The 23,755-nt window shown below is 42.8% G+C and overlaps 2 protein-coding genes and 1 non-coding gene across 27 annotated transcripts; 1 reads left to right on the top strand and 2 right to left on the bottom strand.

The window, feature by feature from the left end:
* Positions 1–1,106: 1,106 nt before the first annotated feature.
* Positions 1,107–23,501, top strand: LOC108651273 (uncharacterized). 25 transcript variants are annotated; one of them, XM_089259365.1, is made up of 9 exons: positions 1,135–1,392; positions 8,505–9,087; positions 12,240–12,334; positions 12,547–15,921; positions 19,817–19,974; positions 20,239–20,739; positions 21,462–21,879; positions 21,965–22,092; positions 22,195–23,501. In XM_089259365.1, the coding sequence occupies exons 2-9, from the start codon at positions 8,969–8,971 to the stop codon at positions 22,285–22,287; spliced, it is 4,887 nt and encodes a 1,628-aa protein (XP_089115491.1). In that variant the 5' UTR covers positions 1,135–1,392; positions 8,505–8,968; the 3' UTR covers positions 22,288–23,501. The 25 variants fall into 25 exon arrangements, with proteins under 25 accessions (XP_030238214.1, XP_089115491.1, XP_089115492.1 ...); XM_089259366.1 differs by having other exon boundaries at positions 8,743–9,087; XM_030382348.2 differs by lacking the exon at positions 1,135–1,392 and adding an exon at positions 3,176–3,566.
* Ilp5 (Insulin-like peptide 5) lies at positions 10,677–11,427 on the bottom strand. Its single transcript, XM_018100845.3, has 2 exons — positions 11,064–11,427; positions 10,677–10,929 (listed from the first exon to the last, which is right to left on the bottom strand). Exons 1-2 carry the CDS (start codon positions 11,329–11,331, stop codon positions 10,733–10,735), a joined length of 465 nt encoding a protein of 154 aa, XP_017956334.1. The 5' UTR covers positions 11,332–11,427; the 3' UTR covers positions 10,677–10,732.
* On the bottom strand, positions 11,574–11,646 carry TRNAR-UCG (transfer RNA arginine (anticodon UCG)). Its single transcript has one exon. It is a non-coding gene; the product is annotated as a tRNA-Arg (tRNA).
* Positions 23,502–23,755: the final 254 nt, after the last annotated feature.

Genomic DNA, 23,755 nt, shown 5'->3' on the forward strand with positions numbered 1-23,755 from the left:
TTCTAGCGTGAAATACTAAAATGAATTTTCAAGCAGCTTAGTTGGCTGTCAGGTGCTCTGCGAATGGCTTTTTTTGCACTGCCGCTGGGATTGATCACCTGACAGAGCAGGCCATTGAGTGCCAGCCAGGTGTATGCGCCGAGCAGGCATATCAGGCACTGCGAATGCACTAATTGCTGCGCTTGACCGCCTCGCATCAAATCCCATAAACCGCCGAAAAAAAAGCAAAACAGCTGTGCGCTTCATTTGACCGGAACAACAACAATTACAGCTTGTATTTGCTTAACGGACAGCAGCAGCAGCAGCCAAAGCGAACAAAAATACAAGAATTCCAAAAATATTAGCCCATAAAATTGGGCTAGAGGAGGAAGAGATGCGCCATGGATAAATAACAAGCCAAAGCTATGAATAACTGAGAGAGAGAGAAAGTGAGAGAGAGGGTGAGACGGGGCGTACACAGAATCAGGCAAATGCTTGAATTAATACGTTCCAATTGGGTAAAAGAGCTTGTAGGCTAATAAGAATCCCACTTGAACATGAATGCGCATATGAATTTTGTTGTCTGTTAAGCTGTTTATTAGCTTGTGAAGAGCCAAAATTTGATGAAATTAAACAAGCTTTACAATATATTCAGCATGACTTGGCGCTCGGTTAGTGTATATTCGAGTCCGTATTGAAATGGCTTTACAAAAATCTAAAAATAAATATTGAATATTTTGAAAAGAAAAGTATTTGAATATATAGATTTTGGTACAACAGCTGTATAGGTGGATCTATATATATATATATATATGCATATATAGATGTTTATGTGTGTATATAAACAGTTTGTTATAGTGTAGTTAATTAGCTGGCCAAGACTGTGCGTTAGTGTGTGTGTGTGTGACTAATATTTATTGCCTTGTGCAGGCTCTTTAGTTGGAGGCTGTATCAAAATACGCGATTAGCCAAAACAGACAGACAACATTTATAAGCGTGTGTGTGGGCGAACTCTAGGTATAGGTACTAAATAAATATGTGTGTCTGTAAAGGGGGCATGTCTGTGTGGGTGTGTGTGTGTGTCATACATTTTCCATTTTCCATGAAAGCCACAAGAGCTATAGCTAAGGCAAACGTAGCAGCAGCAGCAGCAGCGACTTTTCGCTGCTTTTGCGAACTTTTTGGATGAAACGACTTGTGGCTAAGTGTTGAATGTTTGTTGTTGTTGCTGCTGCTGTTGCTGTTGCTATTGCTGTTGTTGTATATGAAAAACCGAACCGTGAAAACAGCACACCGAGCAGCGAGAGTAACAATTATAATTCGCATCGCGAACGTGGTCAACTCAACCAACAGGCTGTCAGAATTTGTAGTCGCAGTCGTAGTCGCTGACAGTGCACAGCGTACAAATTGCAGGTGTGTGTATGAGTGTGAGTGTACGTGAATGTGTGAGTGTGTGTGTGTCAGTGAGTGAGAGTGCATTGTTCTTGTGACGTCGCCAACAAGCCAAAAAATTGCATCTGATATGACGACGATGGCAAAAATGCGCGTGCGTGCAATCAAAATTTAATTAAAACGAAACTGAAACTCGCAATGAAAATGAAAATGAAAAGCCAAAATCAAAATCCAAATAAAAACTGCCAAATAAAAAATAGTTCATTATAAAAAAGTGCGCAAATAAACATAGTCTATAAAATTGGCAACACAGCTAATTAGCATTTAAAGCGCAATTAGCAATTGAATGCAAATTGCTGCAAAACTCAAGCAAAAAAAATCTAAAAAATAAAATAAAAATAATAAATAAATCTGCAAAAATTCTATAAAAAACATCTGAAAACTCATGCCAAAAATAAAACTGCAACCAAAATATATACAAATAGAAAGGAAAACTGCAAAAACAATTAAATGACATTTTCCTATTTACGCTGAAACGCAATAAAAAAAAAACAAATTTCAATTTCTGTTGTATTTTTTTGTCTGTCAAGAATTGAACTCAAAAATAGAATATTAGAGACCGAGTTTCTGGCTTTCGCTGTGCGTGGAGCTGACGCGACGCAGCAATAAAAATATTCTGTAATAGTCCACGAGGCCACGGCACAACTACACACACACACACACACACTTACACACAGGCACTCTGGCACACTAGCTGCACGCAGGCATAGCTATAGATACATTTGTATCTAAGTATCTGTTGCTCTTGCTGTTGCTGCCTTGGACTGTCGCTGACTGCAGCTTCTTATAGCCTCGGGTCCATCGATGAACTGACAATCTGCTGCTATTTTCCTGCTCTTCCCCCTCCCCCTCCGCTGCTTTGGCTTCATTTTTTGTTCAAACACATATTTTACTTTTCATATTTCATTTGTGCTTTTTTTCCCTCTTTGCCTTGTTCGTTCCCAAAACTACTTTGAGTTGTCTCGAGTGTTGTTATTGTTGTTGTTTATATAGAGTGAGAGAGAGAGAGAGACAGCGTGGCAAAAATATAATTGTATATATGTATTTGTATCTGTATGTGTATGTGCTTAGCGTTTTTACAGTAGCTTACCTCAGAAGTTGCCTTGTCAGCCCATAGACCAGCGATTTGTCAACTAGATCTGCATCTCATCAGCTAATCTGATTTGAATTAGATAATTGAGTCATCTTTGAGGTGCCACAGACTCTTTCATCCCAGCACATTAATCAAACGAATGTTTTCTTGACAACCAGCCAAAAGTCATTAAATTAATTTATTGGGCGCTATGTATTTTAATTATTTAAAATATATAAATGTAGAAAAGGCAGGGATCAACTTTATTTTTCTATAAATTAAATTTATAAATAGAAGATATTATTTGTACCATTTTATTTAAAATGAAAGCAAAAGTATATCGATACTAAATTGTTAAATAATTTACGGTGACCATAGAATATTTGTTTGATATACTTAAATATATGTGAATATTTAAAGTCTTTACGTAGAAGTGGAATTGTTTCCTTTACGAAATTGATCTGCATTGTGTTTGATCAGCTGAGCACTTTATGCGTGGACGCCACTGTGCCACGTCTCGTTCCAATACCCAAACACACACATACAGATGTAGATACGGCTACAACTACACTCACACAAGAAGATGTGAAACTGTAGAATAATGTGAGCACGAAAAGCGAAACGCATGATCATTGCGTAAAGTTTTTCTTTTTCATCAAACGCCCGTCGCAGCAGTTGCTGCCGCAGCTAGTGGTGCTGCTGGTGGTGCTGCTGCTGCCGTCGCAACCGCAGGCGACGTGTTGAGCTCTGCGCCGTGTTGTTCCGTTCAGTTCGCTTACAAAACGCCGGTTGGCCGTAACGGCCGCGGATGAACGTGGCCGTATACGGGCCAAAAGCCGAATATGTCTATGTGGTCTACGGGTGCTCCAGTTGATACCCGAATAGCGTGCAAATGCACTTGCCAATGACGGAGGCAAAGCCAAACCCAGTGCCCGTGCCAGTGGCAGTGGGCGTGGCAAGGGCAGAGGCAACGCCAGGTGCCGCCACACAGACACGCAGCGAACTCTTTGTGCAATTTGTGGGCATGATTTTTGGATTAAACAGCGCCACATTGCGACAGACGGTGAGTACACACACACACACACACGAACACAAACACAAATAGAAACACAAACACGAAAATTCACATTCCCATAAACAATTTGCTTAATATACGTTAATTATAATTCGGGTTGCCTGGCAGCGTTAAAAGAAAACTGTAAACAAATTAAATGTGCCATGAAATATTTTAGCAATCCAACTAAAAACAAACCAACATAGACAGCAGATAGCAGCCAGATTCACAGATAAAGAGCACACACATACAGACACAGCGAGCACACGCTGATGGCTAATAATTAAATCAAACAGCGCTCTGCATATGCCTGACAAGTATTTGGCCAAGTGTTAAGCACCGGTTTGCTACAGATGCAACCAAAAGATATGCAGCTATAGGTAGATACAGGTAGAGCTGCAACTACAGCTACAGATACAGATACAGATACAGATACAGATACAGATACAGATACAGATACAGATACAGATACAGATACAGATACAGATACAGATACAGATACAGATACAGATACAGATACAGATACAGATACAGATACAGATACAGATACAGATACAGATACAGATACAGATACAGATACAGATACAGATACAGATACAGATACAGATACAGATACAGATACAGATACAGATACAGATACAGATACAGATACAGATACAGATACAGATACAGATACAGATACAGATACAGATACAGATACAGATACAGAACAGATACAGATACAGAGACAGATACAGATAAAGAACAGAACAATACAGATACAGATACAGAGACAGATACAGATACAGATACAGATACAGATACAGATACAGATACAGATACAGATACAGATACAGATAGATCAGATACAGATAGATGATATCAGATACAGATACAGATAGCAGATACAGATCGATACAATACAGATACAGATACAGATTACAGTATACAGATACAGATACACATACAGATACAGATACAGATACAGATACAGATACAGATACAGATACAGATACAGATACAGATACAGATACAAGATACAGTACAGATACAGATACAGATACAGATACAGATACAGATACAGATAACAGATACAGATACAGATACAGATAAATACAGATACAGATACAGATACAGATACAGATACAGATACAGATACAGATACAGATACAGATACAGATACAGATACAGATACAGATACAGATACAGATACAGATAACAGATACAGATACAGATAAAGATACAGATACAGATACAGATACAGATACAGATACAGATACAGATACAGATACAGATACAGATACAGATACAGATACATCATGCATGTATTTAAACATATGTATTATATATGTATGTATATACATATGTATGTTTATATCTACAGATCTGCAGGCTTCAATGCAAATGCAACAATATTTGCACCTGATTTCAATGCAATACTCGTAGATTGTTTCCATAGCCGCACACGCGCGCGCTCTTACAGCGCGCTTGCCATGCCGCCACACACACACATAAGTTTAAGCACACTCGCGCACACACACAGCTCAAAACTTTTTTTAGTTTGAAACAATATTATTTTGCGCCTGCATTTTTTATGCGAGACTCGCGCGCAATTCAGGCGCACTTTAATACCGTGCTAAGTACACCTGTGAGAGTGTATGCAAGCGAGTATGCGTGTGGGAGTACGCATGTGTGTGTGTGTGTGTGCAAGTGTAAAACTTTAATTGGGACATCAAGTGGGCAGCATGTATTGCATTGTAGTGGCTGCTGCTCCTCGTCTACCTGCCGCTGCTTTCCACTTTCCCATTTTCATAATATTTTATTAAATTCTGATTAATTTCGAGAAGCCGTTGGCCCAAAGTGTGCGGCACGCAAAAGTGTTGCATGCTTTTCGGCGCTCTCGCACACGCTGCCAACGCATGCCGTTCTGCATAACATTGGCCATTTCGTATGGCTGCGGGCCACAGCTGCGATTCAGCTCAATTAAAACGCATAAATTGCAAATCAACGACCAAGCACACACACGTACACACACACACTCGCACACATAATTTGAAATATTCTGGCTTAGTATTTTATTGCAATTTTACAGCCACTTTTTGTTTTGCCCCAGATTCAATGAGTGCATGAGGTGAGGTTAGGAGACGAAAAATACAATTTTTTGCTACATTTATTACATCTTAAAAGACAAATAGCTTTACTTTCCAGTTTGTTGAAAGATACAATTTCACGTACAGACACATATGAAAAATAATTAAATGCTGTTAATGTGAATTCCACTGAGAAAGATAGAAAGAGACAGAAATGCAGTTACTGCAGGTCAAGCAGTTCTCAAAATTAAGCACATAAATCGTATGCACTTGCCTGTTTATTCAACTGGAATATGTACATATGTATATGTATAACAGAAAGAGATATTGACAGAAATTCTGCTGTAGTTCAAGTGTTATACTTATATCTGCAATAGATTTTCACATGTAAAATTTAAAGTAGTTAGCAGTTCTTACCAACAGAAAAAGAGATTGCTACGAGTCTGCATACGAGTGTCATACTGATTTATGGCAATTGCTATAACTGTACAACTCATATAACAGAGACAAGATCTGTACTCTGCCAACAATGTTAGCTATTCATTTAGATCAAACAGCTAACTACACAAATGCTCTACATCTGTTATACAGCAGAACTGTGTTTGTAGCACATTTGTTATACATGTACTATAGATATATTAGATATTTTAACGAGATGTTGTATTCCAGTGCATAGACAGCAAATATGTTAGATATTCCAATAAATGTCACTCTCACATGATGTTTGCTTGTTCCGCACGCTCCCGTGCGTCATTTGCTCTAACTAGACACACACGCACACATACAAACATACTTTCATGCAATTCTTTTTTTTGCCGTATTCTCCTTTGAGCTGCAACAATTTGATGTGCAGCAATGAGCACAACAAGAATTGGAATTGGAATTATGTTCGTTAACAGACTGCTATTTCCTCATACTGACCAGCACACTCACACATTCGCGTGGCACACAGACAGATGGTCAGATGAATAGTTGGAAAACGGGCAGAGAAGGACAGACAGACAGACAGACAGACAGCAGAAATGACGCAAATCTGTATAATGCCATTTGCTCAAAGTTGCTAATTTTGTTTGAGGTGACACACAAAGCGGGAATTCGCCCAAGAGTGAAAGAGATGGAAGTGAGGAAGAGAGGGAGAGTGAGCAAAGTAGAGCGACAGAGAGTGCAGAATTGGAACTAAGAAAATGAGAATTTTTGTGGGGCGTTTGTGTGCGTGTGAAAAATATTATTGTAGCATAGCAAAAAAGTGAGCATATTTCAATATTAAGACGTTGTCGCATCTATTTATAAACGACAAAAAATAAAACTGAACAACATTTAACATATAAAAATAATAATATTTCAGCAACCCAAAAATTAGTTGAAGCTACATTTTTAAATGTGACAGTAGTGAGTGGATCCCTCTTTCTCTATAGATATACTACATATATCTGTATATATAAGAATTGGAAAATACGACATTTGAATATTCATAATATTTTGTAATTTGTTTGTAGCAGCTGTAAAACAAGCCAAAAATAATGAGAATTATAATTACAAAAGATTTGTGTCGCCAAAACGAAACGTAAAATAAAGAAAAACAACGAAAATACGAAGGAAACAGACAGAATATAGATATATGTATATGTATTTATATCTGATACATATATAAATATTAGCAAGATATAGCGAAATGTGCTCCAGTGGCAACATAATTATGTATAAATACTGTCATAATGGAATTTTTTGTTATAAAAATAGAGAGTGAGACTGTGTGTGTGTTATATATAATTATTTTATGTGGAGCACTGACATTGAAGCAATTGCTGTTGACTGGAACTATTTGGAATATGCACATATACATATATATATTCTTAGAAGAATGTTTGAATTTTAATTTAAACAAAAGATTTTTCTTGAAGAAATTTGCATTCAGGTGTTAACATGATTGTGATACTGTTAAGTTTAAAATCAGTGCTAGATTCATTTAACAGAGTGAGTTTTGCACTTAACAGTGCAGCAAAATGTTAGCAATGCAGCTGCTGCAGAGCAAGATCTTAGATTAACAGTGAGAGTAATGTAAGCAGTCCAGCTGGCTTAACATAGAAAAAAACACGTTGCACTCTTGCGTGGGAGTTAATGTGTCACTGTTAAAAGAACATGTCTCACTCAATTGTGAGATATGCGTATATAATAGAAAGAGATAGCCATATATAAGAAAATAGAGCAGTCTACAAATAACAATATAAATTTACATATATTTATATATGTATGTATGCATATTTATATTTATTCATACAAATTCTATATTCATTAATGATTTCTATATCCCAAAACGTGTTAAACTTTAAGCCAAATATAAAATATACATACTCTTTTTATGCCCAGACATAAAACATATATAAAAACAACTTCAAAGAGATTGTAAGAGTCGAGGGCGAGACTTCAATTAAAAATGAATCATAAATAAAATCTGTGCAAACAGCAATAACAATTAAAAGGCTTATAAGATTTGCATGCATGTGAAATCGCATGCAGCATATGAAGAGAGTTCTTGAGGGACCTTGCAAATACGATAAATGTTGCTGGAATAACTTATATGCGTAATATGCGGGCGGGCAGGCGGATTAAGTTGTCAACGGGGACTCATTCGTGGCAGATGACATGAATATGAATATTTAAAGCTGTAAAAACGGAACTTGATGAGCCGGAAATGAGTCTGTAGGCGCATAACATTCATGCATACATATATGCGCATACACATACATATGTAATCATGTGTGTCAGAACCATAAATAATAAGCTATTTATCAGGCATACATACATATATTGGATTGGCATAAAATATTACCAATTTATTGAACTAACGAATCTTTTGCATTTGACATTTTAATTACAGAACGAAACAACGAACCACACGATTAACGATATTTAAATTAAGCTACTGATTAGCCACATACATACATAAATACATATATGCATAATTCAAGCTGAGGCTAATTGTTTAGAAGCGCAACAAAAGAAACAATAAAACCAACAACAATAACAACAACTACGAACAATAAGCCGATTAGCTGCCCACGTCTCAGGCTGAAGTGAAAATTTTAAAATATTTTTTATCAACAATAATTTAAAAGTTTTTCGAAGACAAGCCGGACACAAATAAGCAGCTAGGAGCAGACGAAGAAGAAGAGGAAGAAGAATAAGAGCTGAAAGCAAAAGCTACCAAGTGAATAAACAAGCCGAAGAAGCGCAGCTCAAGTGAAGACAAGGCAAACAGAGTATAACAGCAGCAGCAGCAGCAGCAGCAGTAACAGCACCAAGAACAGCACGTATAACAGCTACAACAACAACACGTACAAAATGGCCGCCATTCAACGCAAACTTGTGCACAAGCAATTCAATTCACCAATGGGCCTCTACTCCCCGGAGAACGTAAAGGCTACGCTGAATCGCGAGCTGAAGGCCTTCGGGGCCGACGGGTAAGTTAAACGAAATAATTCCCCTTAACACATTTAAATGCATAATTTCATAGAACGCCAGGGCGGGACTGAAAAATGAAAGATGAAAGAAAGCCCCCATTCTTAAAACAGAAAAGAGTGAAAATAGAAAAGAGTAAAAGCCAGAGCAACAGCAACAGCAACAGCAAATGATAAAAGCTAAACTAGTAAAAGGGTTTAGGGTTTGCCCAAGTCAACCTTAGTTAGCTGCCATCACTAGGCAGCCTCTGTGGCCATTATATCCACTGTCTAAGGCTGCTGCACAGGTGCACATGAAAGCACATTAATGCAGAGGCTATATGCGAGCACATACATCATATACATATATGTATCACATTAATATACATACACATACATATATATAGTGGCTGATATAGCGCAGCTGCGAGGCGCACTTTGTGCACTGCAGCGAGACGGCAGCGTCAGCAGAAGCAGCGCTGCTAGCGACAACTGTTGGCGATTTGTAGTTGCAGTTGCTTTCAATTTGTATCACACACACGCACACACACACATACACAAAGTGCACAATTAAAAGCGCTTGACTTTTGATTGTAATTACCGAATGCTATACATAAGTAGCAACAGCAGCAACAACAACAACAGCAGCAGCAACAAAAGCAGCAACAGCGCGTATCTTAAAGATGCTGTGGACTTGAAATTTGTAGCTGCCGCTGCCTTCGCTGCCGTCACTGCAGCTGCTGTTGTTGCTGCTGTCGCCGCCAAATCGGGCAACAGCTACAACATTATCTCTGGCATTGTTGTTAGCAATTGTTGTTGAAATAAACCGGCCTAAACTAAACAGCGCCAAACGCTCTAAGTAGCCTTTCAGTTATACGCTGTCTATGCGTGCGACAAAACGTGTGTGTGCAACAGCTGAAAAGTATCCCAAACAATTGAGTTGAGCAGAGTCGAGTTGAGTTGAAGTGAAAATTGAAATAGTTTCAGCCTCGAGCAGATACTTTGAGACGCGTTCGCGTGTGCAAACACACAAAAGCTGTATCTAAAGCTGAAGCTGCCAACAGCAACAGCAACAACAGCAACAGCAACAACAGCAACTGCAACAATCTGCAGCAACAACAGCCTTTCACAATGTATGTCAATCGTGTGGCAGGCATCCGTTGGATACTTAGTTAACGTGTTTTTATATAATTGTTAAACAATTCACTAACAGTCGATGAGTCACACGCACCCAAATTAATGGGGGAGCTCGTGCAGCAGCAGCAGCAGCAGCAGCAGAGGCAACAGCAACAACAATGTCAACAAACACATTGCAGGCGCCTAGCCAAAAGCTGTGATGCATCTTTTCGTGATCTGGCTGCCGTTGCGCGAGTGACTCATAGTAGATGCCCAACAGCTACAGTGAAGCACAGCTAACGCGAAAAGCTTTCTAGAGTAATGCAAAACTGAATTGAAATGTTTTTGCAGTAATGCAAAACTCACGCAAAGTGAATTCTCTTTATCAGAGACAAGCGTCTGTTTATTCAGTTAGATAAGATATAGATTTACAATAGCTGGCTACAACGCAAAGAATTCCATTTTTTTCCACTTTTTTTTATAACTTTGCTTTAATGAAACTACATAAGGTATGAGTTGAATATGATGTGACATAGATTTGAACTTAAAGCTTTCAATAGGCGCAATACTTTTCCATTACCTTGGTGGTGCAGGGCTTCAGGCAACACTCGTTGACAACGCCACGCGACAGCCGCCTGGTGGCCAACAGAGTGCTGTGGCGTCCCCTTGGGGCCACCTCCCCAAGCGAATCGAAGTCGGCGTCGTCGACGTTGTGCTCCTTTTGAGATTCGACATAGTCAAAGAGATCCACTGCAATGCAGAGATGCGTTAATGCAAATTGCCTGCACGGCTGTGTTCCAATCAAAGCCAATCAGCAGTGGCAACAGCAGCAGCAGCAGCAGCAGCAACTGTTGCTTCCACACATTGCTGCAACATATACTCACAGGCGCCGCGTTTGTACTGGTGAATGGGCATAAACTTTCCTTTGCAGACGGCATAGATGGTCTCGCTTAGCTGAGAGCCGCACACCTGAATGCTGGACAACGACTCCACGCTGTAAAGCACCGCCAGTAGCAGCAGCAGCAGCAACAGCGTTTGTTTGCCATTCGCCATTTTGCAATGCCTGATCGAATGTGTAAATTGTTGTGCCTGTTTAGATGCTGCACGAGATGTGGTGAAGTTGCTCGCAGTGGCAAAGGCTTTTATATCCATGGCGGTTGGCGCGCGCCTGTCAATCTCGATTATTTTTATTGGCCACAAAGGATTTATGTGGGCTGCTGGCCCCGAATAGGTGGGCAAGCCAGACGTCTGCTTAGTAGTTGTTTATGTGTTCCACTTCAAGCAAAATATATATAAATAGAAATAGTTCCACTTAATAATGACATAATCCAAATTTCGCATCATAAAAATAAAAAATTCAATTGCAAAAAAAATGTAAAAAAGTTAATTGTCTTCGACCGTGACAGGACTCGAACCTGCAATCTTCGGATCCGAAGTCCGACGCCTTATCCATTAGGCCACACGGTCTTGTTGAAGTGATTCGACTAATTGTAGACTTAAGCGGTTCACAGCGCGGGAAAATGTGTTATTTGTGTACACAACTTGCAAAGCAGTGCAAACACTGAACCAGCAAGCAGTGCGTGTGTGATACTCAAACTGTAAACAGTCACACCTCAACTGTTATGACAGCAATATTTCTAATTATAGAAATTGACATAAATATTTTACATATAGGAATTTTGTGTATATATAATTAAATATATATTTTGAGAGCTACTTATAGCCATCAAGTATGGGCGCTAAGTACCAGCTGGCGGCTGTTTATTTTGCTTGTTAACTTATTTTATAGAATTATTTAGCTTATCTCTCAAGCTTATCAAACAAAGCTGTTTGCATATAAGCAAAGAACTCGTTTAGTCGAATTGGAATTTTGTGTACATGAAGAATTTGTGCTTATAAGAAAATATTTTGTATAAGATTAGTTTACATTTTTGTGTAGATGAATTTTAGGAAATAATGGATAACCTATTAGGAATTTAATTGGTATTTTAACTAGAAATTCTTATTTATAGCTTAAATTATCATTTTGCTCAATATTCATTAAATATTTTAATTTTTAGGATCGAAATCGATGAACAAATCACAAAGCCCCTAAACCTGGCCAACTCCGCTGTTCTACGCGCTGTTGAGGAGGAAGACCAACAAATCAAATGCGGTAGGTGCTATAAATGTGTATGTTTGTATATGAGTGTATATGTATGTATATGTGAGTCTGTATGTGTGTTTGTCTCTACAAAGAACAATGAAAGACCTTGAGTAACATTCAACAAAAACTGCCACGACCACCCACTACGTCTCTACAATGTCAAGTGTTCCGTTATGTGTTTATTAAATTTGATTTGAGTTAAAGCCGAAATTGCTTCATAGGCGACTTTTATGCTCGCCCACGGCAAAGTCGAAGTAGGCAGCGCGGTGGCATTCAGGAGGTGCTGCCGCCGCATCATGCGCTGCATCAGCAGCTGCTGGACCAGATCAAGTCCGAGTATCTGAGCCACCAGCACGATGTGGTCATCGATCGAGAGACGGTGCTGCGCATTAATCGTCTGTCCACACGGCGACAGCTGCCCAAGCGCGATCACAGCTGGCCACCCGTGGAGCAGGAGACGCTCCACAGCCCCTCAGTGACGCCCTCCATCACGCCCACGCACAGCATCGATGTGCTCCGCGAGAAGTTCAACAGCCCCACGAGAATTGTGGAGCCAACAGCCAGAGAGCTGCGCCAGCAGCGCCGACAGCTCGAGCCAAAGCAGCAGCAGCAGCAACAGCAGCAGAGACCGAGGCAGAGCAGAGCAGATGCCAGCAGCAGCAGGACTAGGGAGGAGCCAACCAGCTATTCTCCAGTCACACCACAGGCCAGGGGCTTCTCCGCGCCCGAGACGAAGGCGGCGGATACGGACCTTGGCCTGGTTGCGCCCAAATGCGAGTACTACGAACAGCTGACGCAGCAGCGCCCCGCCACGCCCACAGCCAGGGTGAGCACGCCCAGCTACCGGCCACGTCTGAAGCGCCAATCCTATTCCCTGGATCGTGGACGCGCTCGCAAGCGAGCCGTGGCCTTGGGCGCTGCCACGGAGCTGCCGCCCCCGAAGCCACGCAATGGGAGTGGCAGCGGCACGCCCAAGGTGCAGAGGCGCAGCATCAAGCTGGCCACCGAACTGAGGATCAGCTACGACACAGACCACGGCAACGACGGCGACAGCGAGGAGGAGCCCAAGGTCATGCTCGCAGCAGCAGCAACAGCAGCAGCAACTGCGCCTGACATCGATTTGGAATCGGTGGCGTTGCCCGCCACGCCCAGCGAAAGGGCAGCAGCAGCTGCCGCCGCAAGCGCTGCAGCCAAGCTGATGACCCAGACACAGAATGCGAGTTTGCCAAGACAGGGATCCACGTCAATTGACAGCCTGGCACTTAAGCAGCAGCAGCAGATGGCGCTGGCCCTAGCCACAGCTACGCCCGATTCCCGAGTGCAGGGCGAGCGCATTATTCCGATCACGGTGCTCGCGGAGACACCTCGGTCCGGCCAGCAGGAGGCGAGTGCCCAGGATCCACGCAACGCAATGACGGACGAGGCTGCTGCACCGCCAGCCACCTATGTCAGCGCCACCAGTGGCATCAAGCTACAGCGCCAGGACAGCTCCGGCAGATGCAGGGCGCAGCTAAGTCGGGCGAGCAGCATACCCACGCCGCCTCCTCTGCCGCCGCCACCAGCGGCTCCGCTGTTGCAGCTGCGCGCCAGGTCGCGGCAGGAGGCGAAGGATATGCAGGCGCGTCGCCAGGGTGGCATCTATGAGCAAGTAGATCCGTCACTGGCCGCCAGCCAGGTCAAGCAGCACGAGGCGCATGTGGAGATCGCACAGCTCGAGGCGAAGTATGCCCACATCCAACAGTCCATAGCGGAGCATCTGCGTCAGATCGATGCTTACATGGAGAACGCCAAGACAGCGCTGCAGCGCACAGCCCAGGTTAAGCTTACAGCAGAGCCCCCAGCAGAGCCATCAGCAGCACCACCAAAGCCACTCAGCAGCAGCCAGAGCAACAGCAACCACAATGAGCTGTGGGACTTGTTCGCGTCGAGGCAATCTCCCATCTTGGCTGTGGAGAGTCCTTTGCAGGCCATATTAAGGCAAATTTACTGCCGCGCAGCTGGCATACAGCTGCAGCCCAAGGAGCAGCAGGACAGCCCAGTGCTTCAGCTGGAGCCAGCTGTGCCCGCTGAGAACGTGCCGATAGTGGAGCGTGCTCTGGAGGATCTGCATCGCATTGCCATTGCACTGGATAGCGACGGGCACGTGGAGCATAAGACGACGCCAAAAGCTGACAAGGCACAGCACGTAGTCATCGAGGAGGAGACGGAGGCGGAGACAGAGGCGGAGGCAGAGCAGCGGGCACTGGAGCAGAACTCTGCATTTAACCTAGACTACAGACATGTGTCCGATGTAATTGCCAACTATGAACAGCTGTCAGCAGCCACAGCGAATCGGCAGGAGCAGCAGCTCGATAAGAGAAATGCCACACAGCCAGAAGAGCAGCTGGCGGGCAGCGAGCGGAGTGCAGTGAAATGTCAGGAGCAGCAGGAATCAAAGAAAGCAGACACTAAGAGTGAAGTAAAATCAATAAGGCAGGCGGAGGAGGAGGCGCTGCAGCAGGAGAAAATATTAAAGGAAATGCGCAAGGAGCAGCAAAGGGAAAAGTTAAGGGAGCTGCTACAGAAGCAGGAGAAGCAGTTGAAGGAGCAGGTTGAATTATTGAGGGAGCAGCAGAAGGAAAAGCTAAAGATGGAGCAGCAGGAGTTGTTAAAGATGGAACAGCAGGAGAAGCTAAAGATGGAGCAGGAGCAGCAGCAGCAACAGTCGAGTGATCAAGTGGAGGCCAAACACACTGCCACGCCCAGTTGTCCACATGAGCCCAGCGAGGAGGAGCAGCAGGGCAACTGGTGCGCGGTGTGTGGCGAGTGTCGCGATTCGCCCCACGGCTGGGGCAAGCACAACAAGGCGGACCAGTGGCGCCTCGACAATCTGCAGAACGAGTCGCTGGCCAACTACAAGTCCACCTATGAGATACGCAGTCCCTACGTCTCGCGGCAAATCTCCTGGGAAGATACACAGCAGCAGCAGCAGGAGCAGGGGCAGCAGCAGGAGCAGCAGCAGTCGAGAGAGCCGTTGCAACGGCAACGCAGTGAGGTGGAGATTGTAACCACGCCAGTTGCAGCCGAACAAGAAGAAGAAGAAGTAACACCAACAGCAACGCCAGCAACTGTTGCTCTCGCCGAGCCCAAGGAGTGGCAGCTGAGTCGTTCGCCCAGTCCATTGCCCTTGCGCAAGTATCCTGCTCCACTAATTGAGACTGCACAGCGCTGCAGCTCGCCCTTTGGCCTGAATGCAGTGCAGCTCCGATCCTCAACGCCCTCACCCGCCCCACTGGAGGCGAAGTTCACGCATGTGCCACAGCTGGAGGGTCACAACATTGGACTGCTCGTGCACACGGCCACGGAGCCACTGCAGATGAGCATGTCCGCCTCCTCCTCCATGCTGGCGGCCACTCCGCCGGCCACGCCCCGCTGCAACTCGCAGCCGCCGCCCTTTGAGTTCCTCTTACAGCACGGCCTGGGCGCGGATGCGCAGCGGGATGCACAGCTCACAGGCTTCAAGTCCCTGGCCGGCAGCAGCGAGGAGCTGCCGCGCGAGCGCAGCGTCAATCGATCCTTTGACAATGTCTCGCCACGCCCCTATATGGGCATTGAAGGTGCGTTGCGAATCCTTGTGCTGTCATTGAATCACTGAGTCATTGAGTGTGGCATGTTGCATCTGTGATCTCCGGTTTCTGTGTTCAGTTCCCGTCAAAGTGTTGCAAGCAGTGAATGTCAAACTGTATGACAGTTTGCGAATGAATATATATGTGATGAATGTATCTTAGCTCTGATCGTTGATCTACTAAAGATACCCTGTTTTATAGAAATATGTCTTTGTTAACATCTTTATGTCAGAGAAATAAGTGAATGTCAAACTGTACTGCAGTTTAACAGTGAAGCTCCCTGTAAGAACATATATAAGGAAAGTGTAAATACCCTTTAAAATACAAATATGTTAAAGTGCTAATGTCAAGTGTGTCATTATCAGTGCCTGCTATGCAGAAAGATACCCTGTAATACGTATAACTGTTTACCTTTTTGTACATATCTGATTATTTCTTTCCTATAATACTTAGCCTAAACTTTCTCTTGTAATATTCAACTACATATATGTATATAGGAATCAACATTTAACGATGCCTTACATTAACAAGTCGAAAGTCATCTGTCTATCAACCTTTGCTTTAGCATGCCCATACTCATGCCACTCCCTCGACCTACAGGGTATACAAATCATTGTCTCCTCGCTTTGATATACCACTCAGCTAGTGCTAAGACATCAGCAGACCGTGGCACATCAAAGCATACTACAATGGCCGTGCCTGAAATTCTTGGTCGTATCTACCCAATTGCAGCAGAGATTACTAATTATGCACAGTTATTTATAGGACAGCTCAAAATTGACAGCAGACAGAAGATCGAAAGAGATTTCGTGAAATAATGACACATTTCAAGCATTTAGCCAGGTGGTTTCAAGGAACAGACTCGCCCAAAAGCAGAACAAGGTTCCGCAGCGCGTCAATGGGTATTGAAATGAAACAAAAACTGACAAACACACGTATATTATCTAACAGTCGAATGGGTAAATTTGCCACTCGAGTGCCCCCCTTTAGATTTACACTTATCTGCGATCCTTGGCAGACCCTAGCGCACATAAATCATGTGCTTAAGCGTGTTTAACAAGCGCAAAGACAACGATTTGTTAATGCATATTCAATATGCTGCAGCTCGGCTAGTCTTACATGTTCGCTAATAATTTTAATGAGCCAACATTTGTCGTACACCTGTGCGAATACGTTTAAAAACAGATTTGTTTCGCGTATTGTTAGCCATTTAATTTTAGACAAACCAAACTAGTCAGAGGGCCCAGCACTTGACTCACAGACAGCACAGACAATATATATCTATATATACATATGTATATATACGCTACGCCATGGATTTGGCGACTTGTGGACCGCCCACTTCATTTGGACCGAACATTTATTAAACGTACTGCCAAGTTCCCTGCTGGCGGTATGATCTACGATCTACGATCTATATGCTATAATGGCCCCAAGTATTGCTAAGCGATTTATATAATTATATTTCAAACAATGTATGCAAAATATCTGTGTGTGTGTGTGTGTATGTGTGTGTAGCCTTGCAAAATATTCAAGGTGCGGCACAAATCAAAAATCGAAGGTGTAAACAATGCAGAATGAAGAGCAGAATCAAGTGCGAGCAGGAGGCAGCGAGGAAGCGAGAAGAGCGACAGGAGCGGGTGGGGCGGGTGTCTTCAGGCCCAAGCATCATTAACAGCTATTTAATTTGCGTGTATTTAGTGAAGCTCAGTCTGCAGCAACCGCATCGAAGTAGTTTTTATTTCTTGCGAAAATTCTCATACTTTCTCTACCTCTTATTCTCTCTCTCTCTCTCTATTTGTTGGTCTCTTTGTGTAGGTGAATTTGTGGGGATTAGCTTTCGGATCGGTTGAATAATTTGCCGAGCATTTAGCGAGCTGCTCACTTAGTAGCATACATCGAAGGCACACAGATATCGCGCGGCCAACGCGAACGAATTAGCAAATAGATATAGAAATAGAAATTCAATTCAAATTGATTTTTCAACTCTTTTCCCAAACGATCAATAACGAACATCGACCAACAAATATAGAAAATTATTCAACGAACCGCGCGCCAGCTAAAATTGTTGTTGCCAATTAATTTGTATATAATTTAAATTTAAATCGAAATTTATTGTGGTGTTCCGACTAAACATTTTTTAATAGAAACAAAAAACGAAAACCAACAACCAAAAACCGAAAATCGAAGATCGAAAAGAAAAAACAAACAACCTTCACTAATCAAACGTATCAATTAATTAAATAGTTATTACATAACGGTTTTCGTGTGTGTGTGTGTGTATCAGCTAAATCATAATTTGAGTGTGAATTCACCCACACACCGATACAGATACACACTTACACCTACACGCTGCTATTTTATACGCAACAACAAAGTCATAAAAAAGAAAAGCAAGGAAGAAGCAGAGCGGCGAAAATATTAAAAAGAAATTTATTTATACGCGCGGCGCTCGATCGTAAATTCAGAAGCAAGCAACACCTAAGCACAAATTCATAGCAACAGAGACTCAGCTGCAGAATGGGCGCACAGTGGAGACTGATTAACCAGAACTATAAGAATATGGAGGGTAAACATATTGCATACTCATAATTGAACTTCATTTTCATTGATATATTCTGCAATTGTTGCTGCTGGGGGAGTCGCAGATGTTGCTGCTGCACCATCAGACACAACAACAGCCACAGCAATAACTAGATTATCATCATAGCCCTTGCTGCTGCTGCTGCTGTTGCTGCTGCTGTTGTAATTGCATTCCGTTGCAGGTTACAGCAGCAACATCCATCAGAATTGCTGTTGCAGCTTCTGCAGTTAATATTGCTGCAATTGCAATTAACGACAACGGCCACAGTAATTGACAACAGCAACATCTTTACTTTACTTTGTCATGGTCATTTTAATTACTGCTACTGTTGCAGATGCTGTGATTGCACTCTTATTTACAGCAGCAGCAATCCATGACAACAGCAACATGTTGCCTGAACTGCAACAGCAATGTTATTCCAATCATTTGAAATAGCAACATGTTGCCGCATATGTGTCATTGCTGTTGTCATTGCAGCTATATTATATTTAGCAGTCACAGCAGCAATTCGTCACAGCAGCAACATGTTGCACGAACACCGCCCACACACACCGCCTGCTCAAATGTACATGTGTCAATGATGTCTTGATGATGATTGCTGTTGCAGCTGTTGTTGCAATCAATCACTGACAGCAACAACAGTCGATGCCAACCAGCAACATGTTGCAGCAACAGCAGCTGTCAATAGCCCATGTTGTTGTTATTGTTCCTCTCAACGACAGCAGCAACATGTTGCACAAACAACACCCACACATGCCTCCACGTATGTGTCAATTCTATCATCGTCACAGTTGTTGTTGTTGCTGCTGCTGCTCTTGCCGCGCTGCTGCAAATTCTTTGTTTTTGAATCGTCAGCTAAATTTAGACACAATGACAACAGACAACGGCGTATGATTTGCAATTTGAATTCGAAAAGTCTGGCACTCTTCGCCTTGCCTGCTAGATGTTTCGTTTATTTATTTATATTGTACACTTTTAATTGGCTTAAATCATTTTCAAATTGTTTGTCCTGCACTGAGCCATCGAGAATCTTTAATATTTGCCCAAACACCTCTGCATCTCTTCCCCTCTCTCACACTCTCTTTGTCTTCTATTTGTGTGTGCATCACCAAGGCCAGCGACGCCCACGTCAATGCGCGTGTTGGCCGCATTTTGTTGAATGTTGAATGTGTTTTTCTCATCTCTTCTTTTCTTTTTGGCGACCCACACATACAGTCGTCGCCCACCCAACTGCATATTTGATATAAAGCAGTGAGCATGGTCTCTCTAATACCCGTGTCCCCCCCTTTTTTCCGCCCGCAGGTTACAAGCGCGTCGCCTGGCCGCCAGCCTCCGAGGAGCGCATCGTGCGAGAGTTCACGCCTCAGCCGCAGACGCAGAGCCCGGCGCCAGGCAGCGGCGGCTACTACCCACAGGCAGCTGCCAGCCAGGCAGCCAGCGCGAATGCTGCTCCAGCTCAGGTAATTGTGCCAGCACAGCTGCCAGCCCCACTAAGACTCGTGATTGTATATAAATATATCTCACTCTAGTATACATATATATAGCTAATCTGTGTAAATACTGTGTAAATTGTAAATATAATTGTTAATCTGTCTGCAATTGTCATTGGGTATCTGGTGAGGCATTACTGTATATATATAAGCACACACACACACACACCCACACACTTACAGCAACCCACCCACACACACAGCTAACAAAGAGTACTCACTACACACTTGCAGGGTCCCATTTATAACAACGTTCAACCACGAACCCAGCAACACCCACAACCAAAGCCACAACCACAACAACAACAGCGAAACCCACCTTACCAGCAACCCGCTCAAAATGTTTATGGTCCAGCCACTAATTATGCGGCAGCAGCAACAGTTGCTGCTCCTGCCGCCCCAGCTAATACCTATAACTATCCACAACAACCCATCCAATACACACAGGCCCAGTTCAATAGACAACGCTCGCGGGAGCCAACAGTCGAAGCTCAGTACCCATCGTACCCACAGCAACAGCAACAGCAACAGTTGCCCCCGCAGCAGCAGCAGCAGCAGCCACAGCAGCAGCAACAATACCAACCGTCTTACCAACAGCAGCAACAGCAGCCCCTTCAGGCCGTAAACAACGTTGGTGGTGGCTGGAAGCATATTGGTCCACCAAAGCCCAAGACGCACAGAGATTTCGTTGCTGGCGGCTACCAGCAACAACAGCAGCAACAATATCAACAGCAGGTACCGTTTGGCTGAATGGATTTATAGCCTGGCTTTGGCTCCCGATGCAAGAAACTTTTGCTGCTGCTGTCTATCTACAACACACACACACACAGAACAGAAAGTTGAAAATCCCTTTGCTATGCTACTAACTGCTTAATGAACGCGTTTATGCGTGCCGGCAAAATACCTGAACTGACTCCCGAACTTTACAAGAAAGTTGGTTGCAGTAAGGCCTGAGTCATTCAGTCTTATTCAAATCAAATTTCTGTCTCAGTTCTTGTAGCTTGCCGCCTGCTTAAGCTCTAATACTGCTTTGTAGGGTATTTGTTCCTATTTATTCCTGAATATCGCTCTCTGTACATACACCATACATATCTACCTATGCGTTCCTTGTAGCTGTCATGTCTCTCTCTCACTCTTTCTCTATTCTCTGCTCTGCTTTTTCTATGCAAATTTCAGCTGTAAACTGCGACACGCTTCTAATGCTAAACGATTTACTTAATTACGAACTTCTCGACCACGCCTAGCCATTAGCTAATTTACTTGACACACCTTTAACACTCCTGTCCTAATTGTCTCTCTTATCTCTCTTTACTCCGGTGTCTGTTTACTCTGTTTGTTTGTGTAAATGTTTAACTGTTGCACTTGCACCCAAACCACCAACAACATCCATAACCTCTGTCTCGATTGGCACCTGAAACTCCATGACTCGCATGCACCACCACTGAATACAACCACAGCAGCAACCACCACAGCAACAATATGGTGCACCGTCCTACAACAACTATCAGCAGCAGCAGCAGCAACCGCAACAGCAGTGGCAACAGCAGCAGCAGCAGCAGAACCAGCAGCCGCAGCAGCAACAATATCAGGCTCCTTATCAGACGTCGCCTTACCAACAACAACAAAACTATCCACAGCAAAATGGTGGTGCTAACTATGCTCAACCACAATACAATTCTTATTCGCAGCCACAGCAGCAGCAGCAGCAGCAACAACAACAGCAGCAACAGCAGTTGCCCTACTCGCTGGATCAGACTGATCAGCATGGTTATCGTGGCGCCAGTCCTGGCATCATAACGCTGCGCAAGGAGGCGCCCGTCTCCCAGAAGCCAGCGCCAGTCTACACTTCGCAGCCTGCCGCCGTCAGCTATCGAGGTGAGCACTAGCAGCAGCAGCAGCAGCAGCAGGAGGAGGAGAAGGAGCGCCAAGTGAACTAATCTCATTATCTCTCTCATTGCAGGAGGCAGCAAATTGCGCGGAGATTTGAAATGGCCACCACAGGAGTACAAGGAAGCTGCTGTACGCGAAAACGAGGAACGTCGCCTGTTGGCGCTGGGCCCCGTTTGCCGTCCCCGTAGAGTCAATCGTGTAAGTGGAGAATGCTAAAGATGGAAGCTCTGATTAAATTTGTATGATAATTATATATAATTATTGTCACCACATGCTTGCCTCTCTTCTCTTGCCAAATAGGACTACACACCCTTCTTTGCCAAGCATCAGCTGAACCACTCTTATCCCAGCTATAAGGTGCCACCCGGCACTCAGCACATGTTCGGAGTCTAAGAAGGCGATCACGTAGAGCTCATCAAGCAAATAGAAAAAGAAAATTTTTATCAATGGAACCCACATCATATAATACTAAAAACGATCATGTATATGTTACTAAAACGACGACTAACGAATCAAAGCAAAAAACTCTATGTATTTTGTTATACTAATTTTAAAACTTAACTAACCCAAAGTCAACGTTATATACGTATGTATCTATCTATCTATCTATCTATCAATCTATCTATTTATCAATATGTTTATAAATATGCCAAAACGAAACGAATATCAGGGTACGAAGTACGCCCATTACTTCTATAAACACGTAGGAGCTCATATATCGTCAACATTGAGCAGACGTAAATCGATATATGGGCGCTATATGCAGACCGCATATAGATATAGTATATTGGAGCATAGATACAAACCTTTATGTTGCCAATTATTTACCACTTAAGTTGAGACCTAGCAAATGAAACGGATATGATACGGAAAATGAAACCTTGTTATAATTATAAATGTTAAAAACAAACGAACTAACATATTTATAAATTTATCTATTTATATACTCTATAGACCGTGCGAGCAGTCACGCCTAGAACAGGTCGAAGAGACCTTTGGCCTAAGACTCTATACTTCTGGCTAAAATTGTAAATTGAATCGATAGAGCCCTATTTATAGAGTCTTCAGCTTAGGTTTGCGTTGGGCTTGACTCTGGGCGCTGCTTCGCATTGAGTTTTATTGTTAAAATAGTTTGAGTTTGCATGATTTTTTGTGAATATTATTTTGTTCTATATATACATATATATTACGAATTTATTGTTAACGAGCATATATAAAAAAATGTCGATAGTCCGTTAAGTTCGATGGTTCAGTGAGTTTACCAGATATATATACATACATACTCTAAGAAAAATGGATTATGTAACTAATTATGTCGCCGGGCGACTCGGACAGGTCCGCATAGCAGTTCGCTCTCGGCCGGCAGGTGAACAAATGAGGATGCCTTTGCCTGCTCCACTTGTGCGGGGAGTTCTAGAACTTTGTGCGCGACCTGGTTTGCCGCTCGGACGACCACCTATAATGAAAGAAACACTCAGACTTACCCACAAAGAAACAAAAAGCAAAACCAATTATGTCGAATCAATCAAATGGACTTAACCTTATATATACAATTTGATGTATATTCAAATCTCTATATATATAAAGAAAAGAAAAAAAGAAAACAATGAAATAAAATATAAATAAATGGCAAGTTTCTGAATACTCGCAACGAGAGAAGAAATTGGTTTCTTATTATGTGTTTTCTTTAAAGGGATTTGAGGAATGTGGGAGGTTGGCTGTCTAATTCTTGGTCACGATTTAGTTAACTTCCGTAAGTAAAGTTAGCAGAGTTAAGGTATATCCTCGTCGAGCATTGCCATCGAAAAGTCATGATTTGTGATTTTTACAAAGGATTTCACATTGCTCTTTATTGAAACTT

The sequence above is a fragment of the Drosophila navojoa genome, chromosome 4, assembly GCF_054131105.1.
Source record: "Drosophila navojoa isolate 15081-1374.11 chromosome 4, UAZ_NAV_1.0, whole genome shotgun sequence".
Lineage (NCBI taxonomy): Eukaryota > Metazoa > Arthropoda > Insecta > Diptera > Drosophilidae > Drosophila > Drosophila navojoa.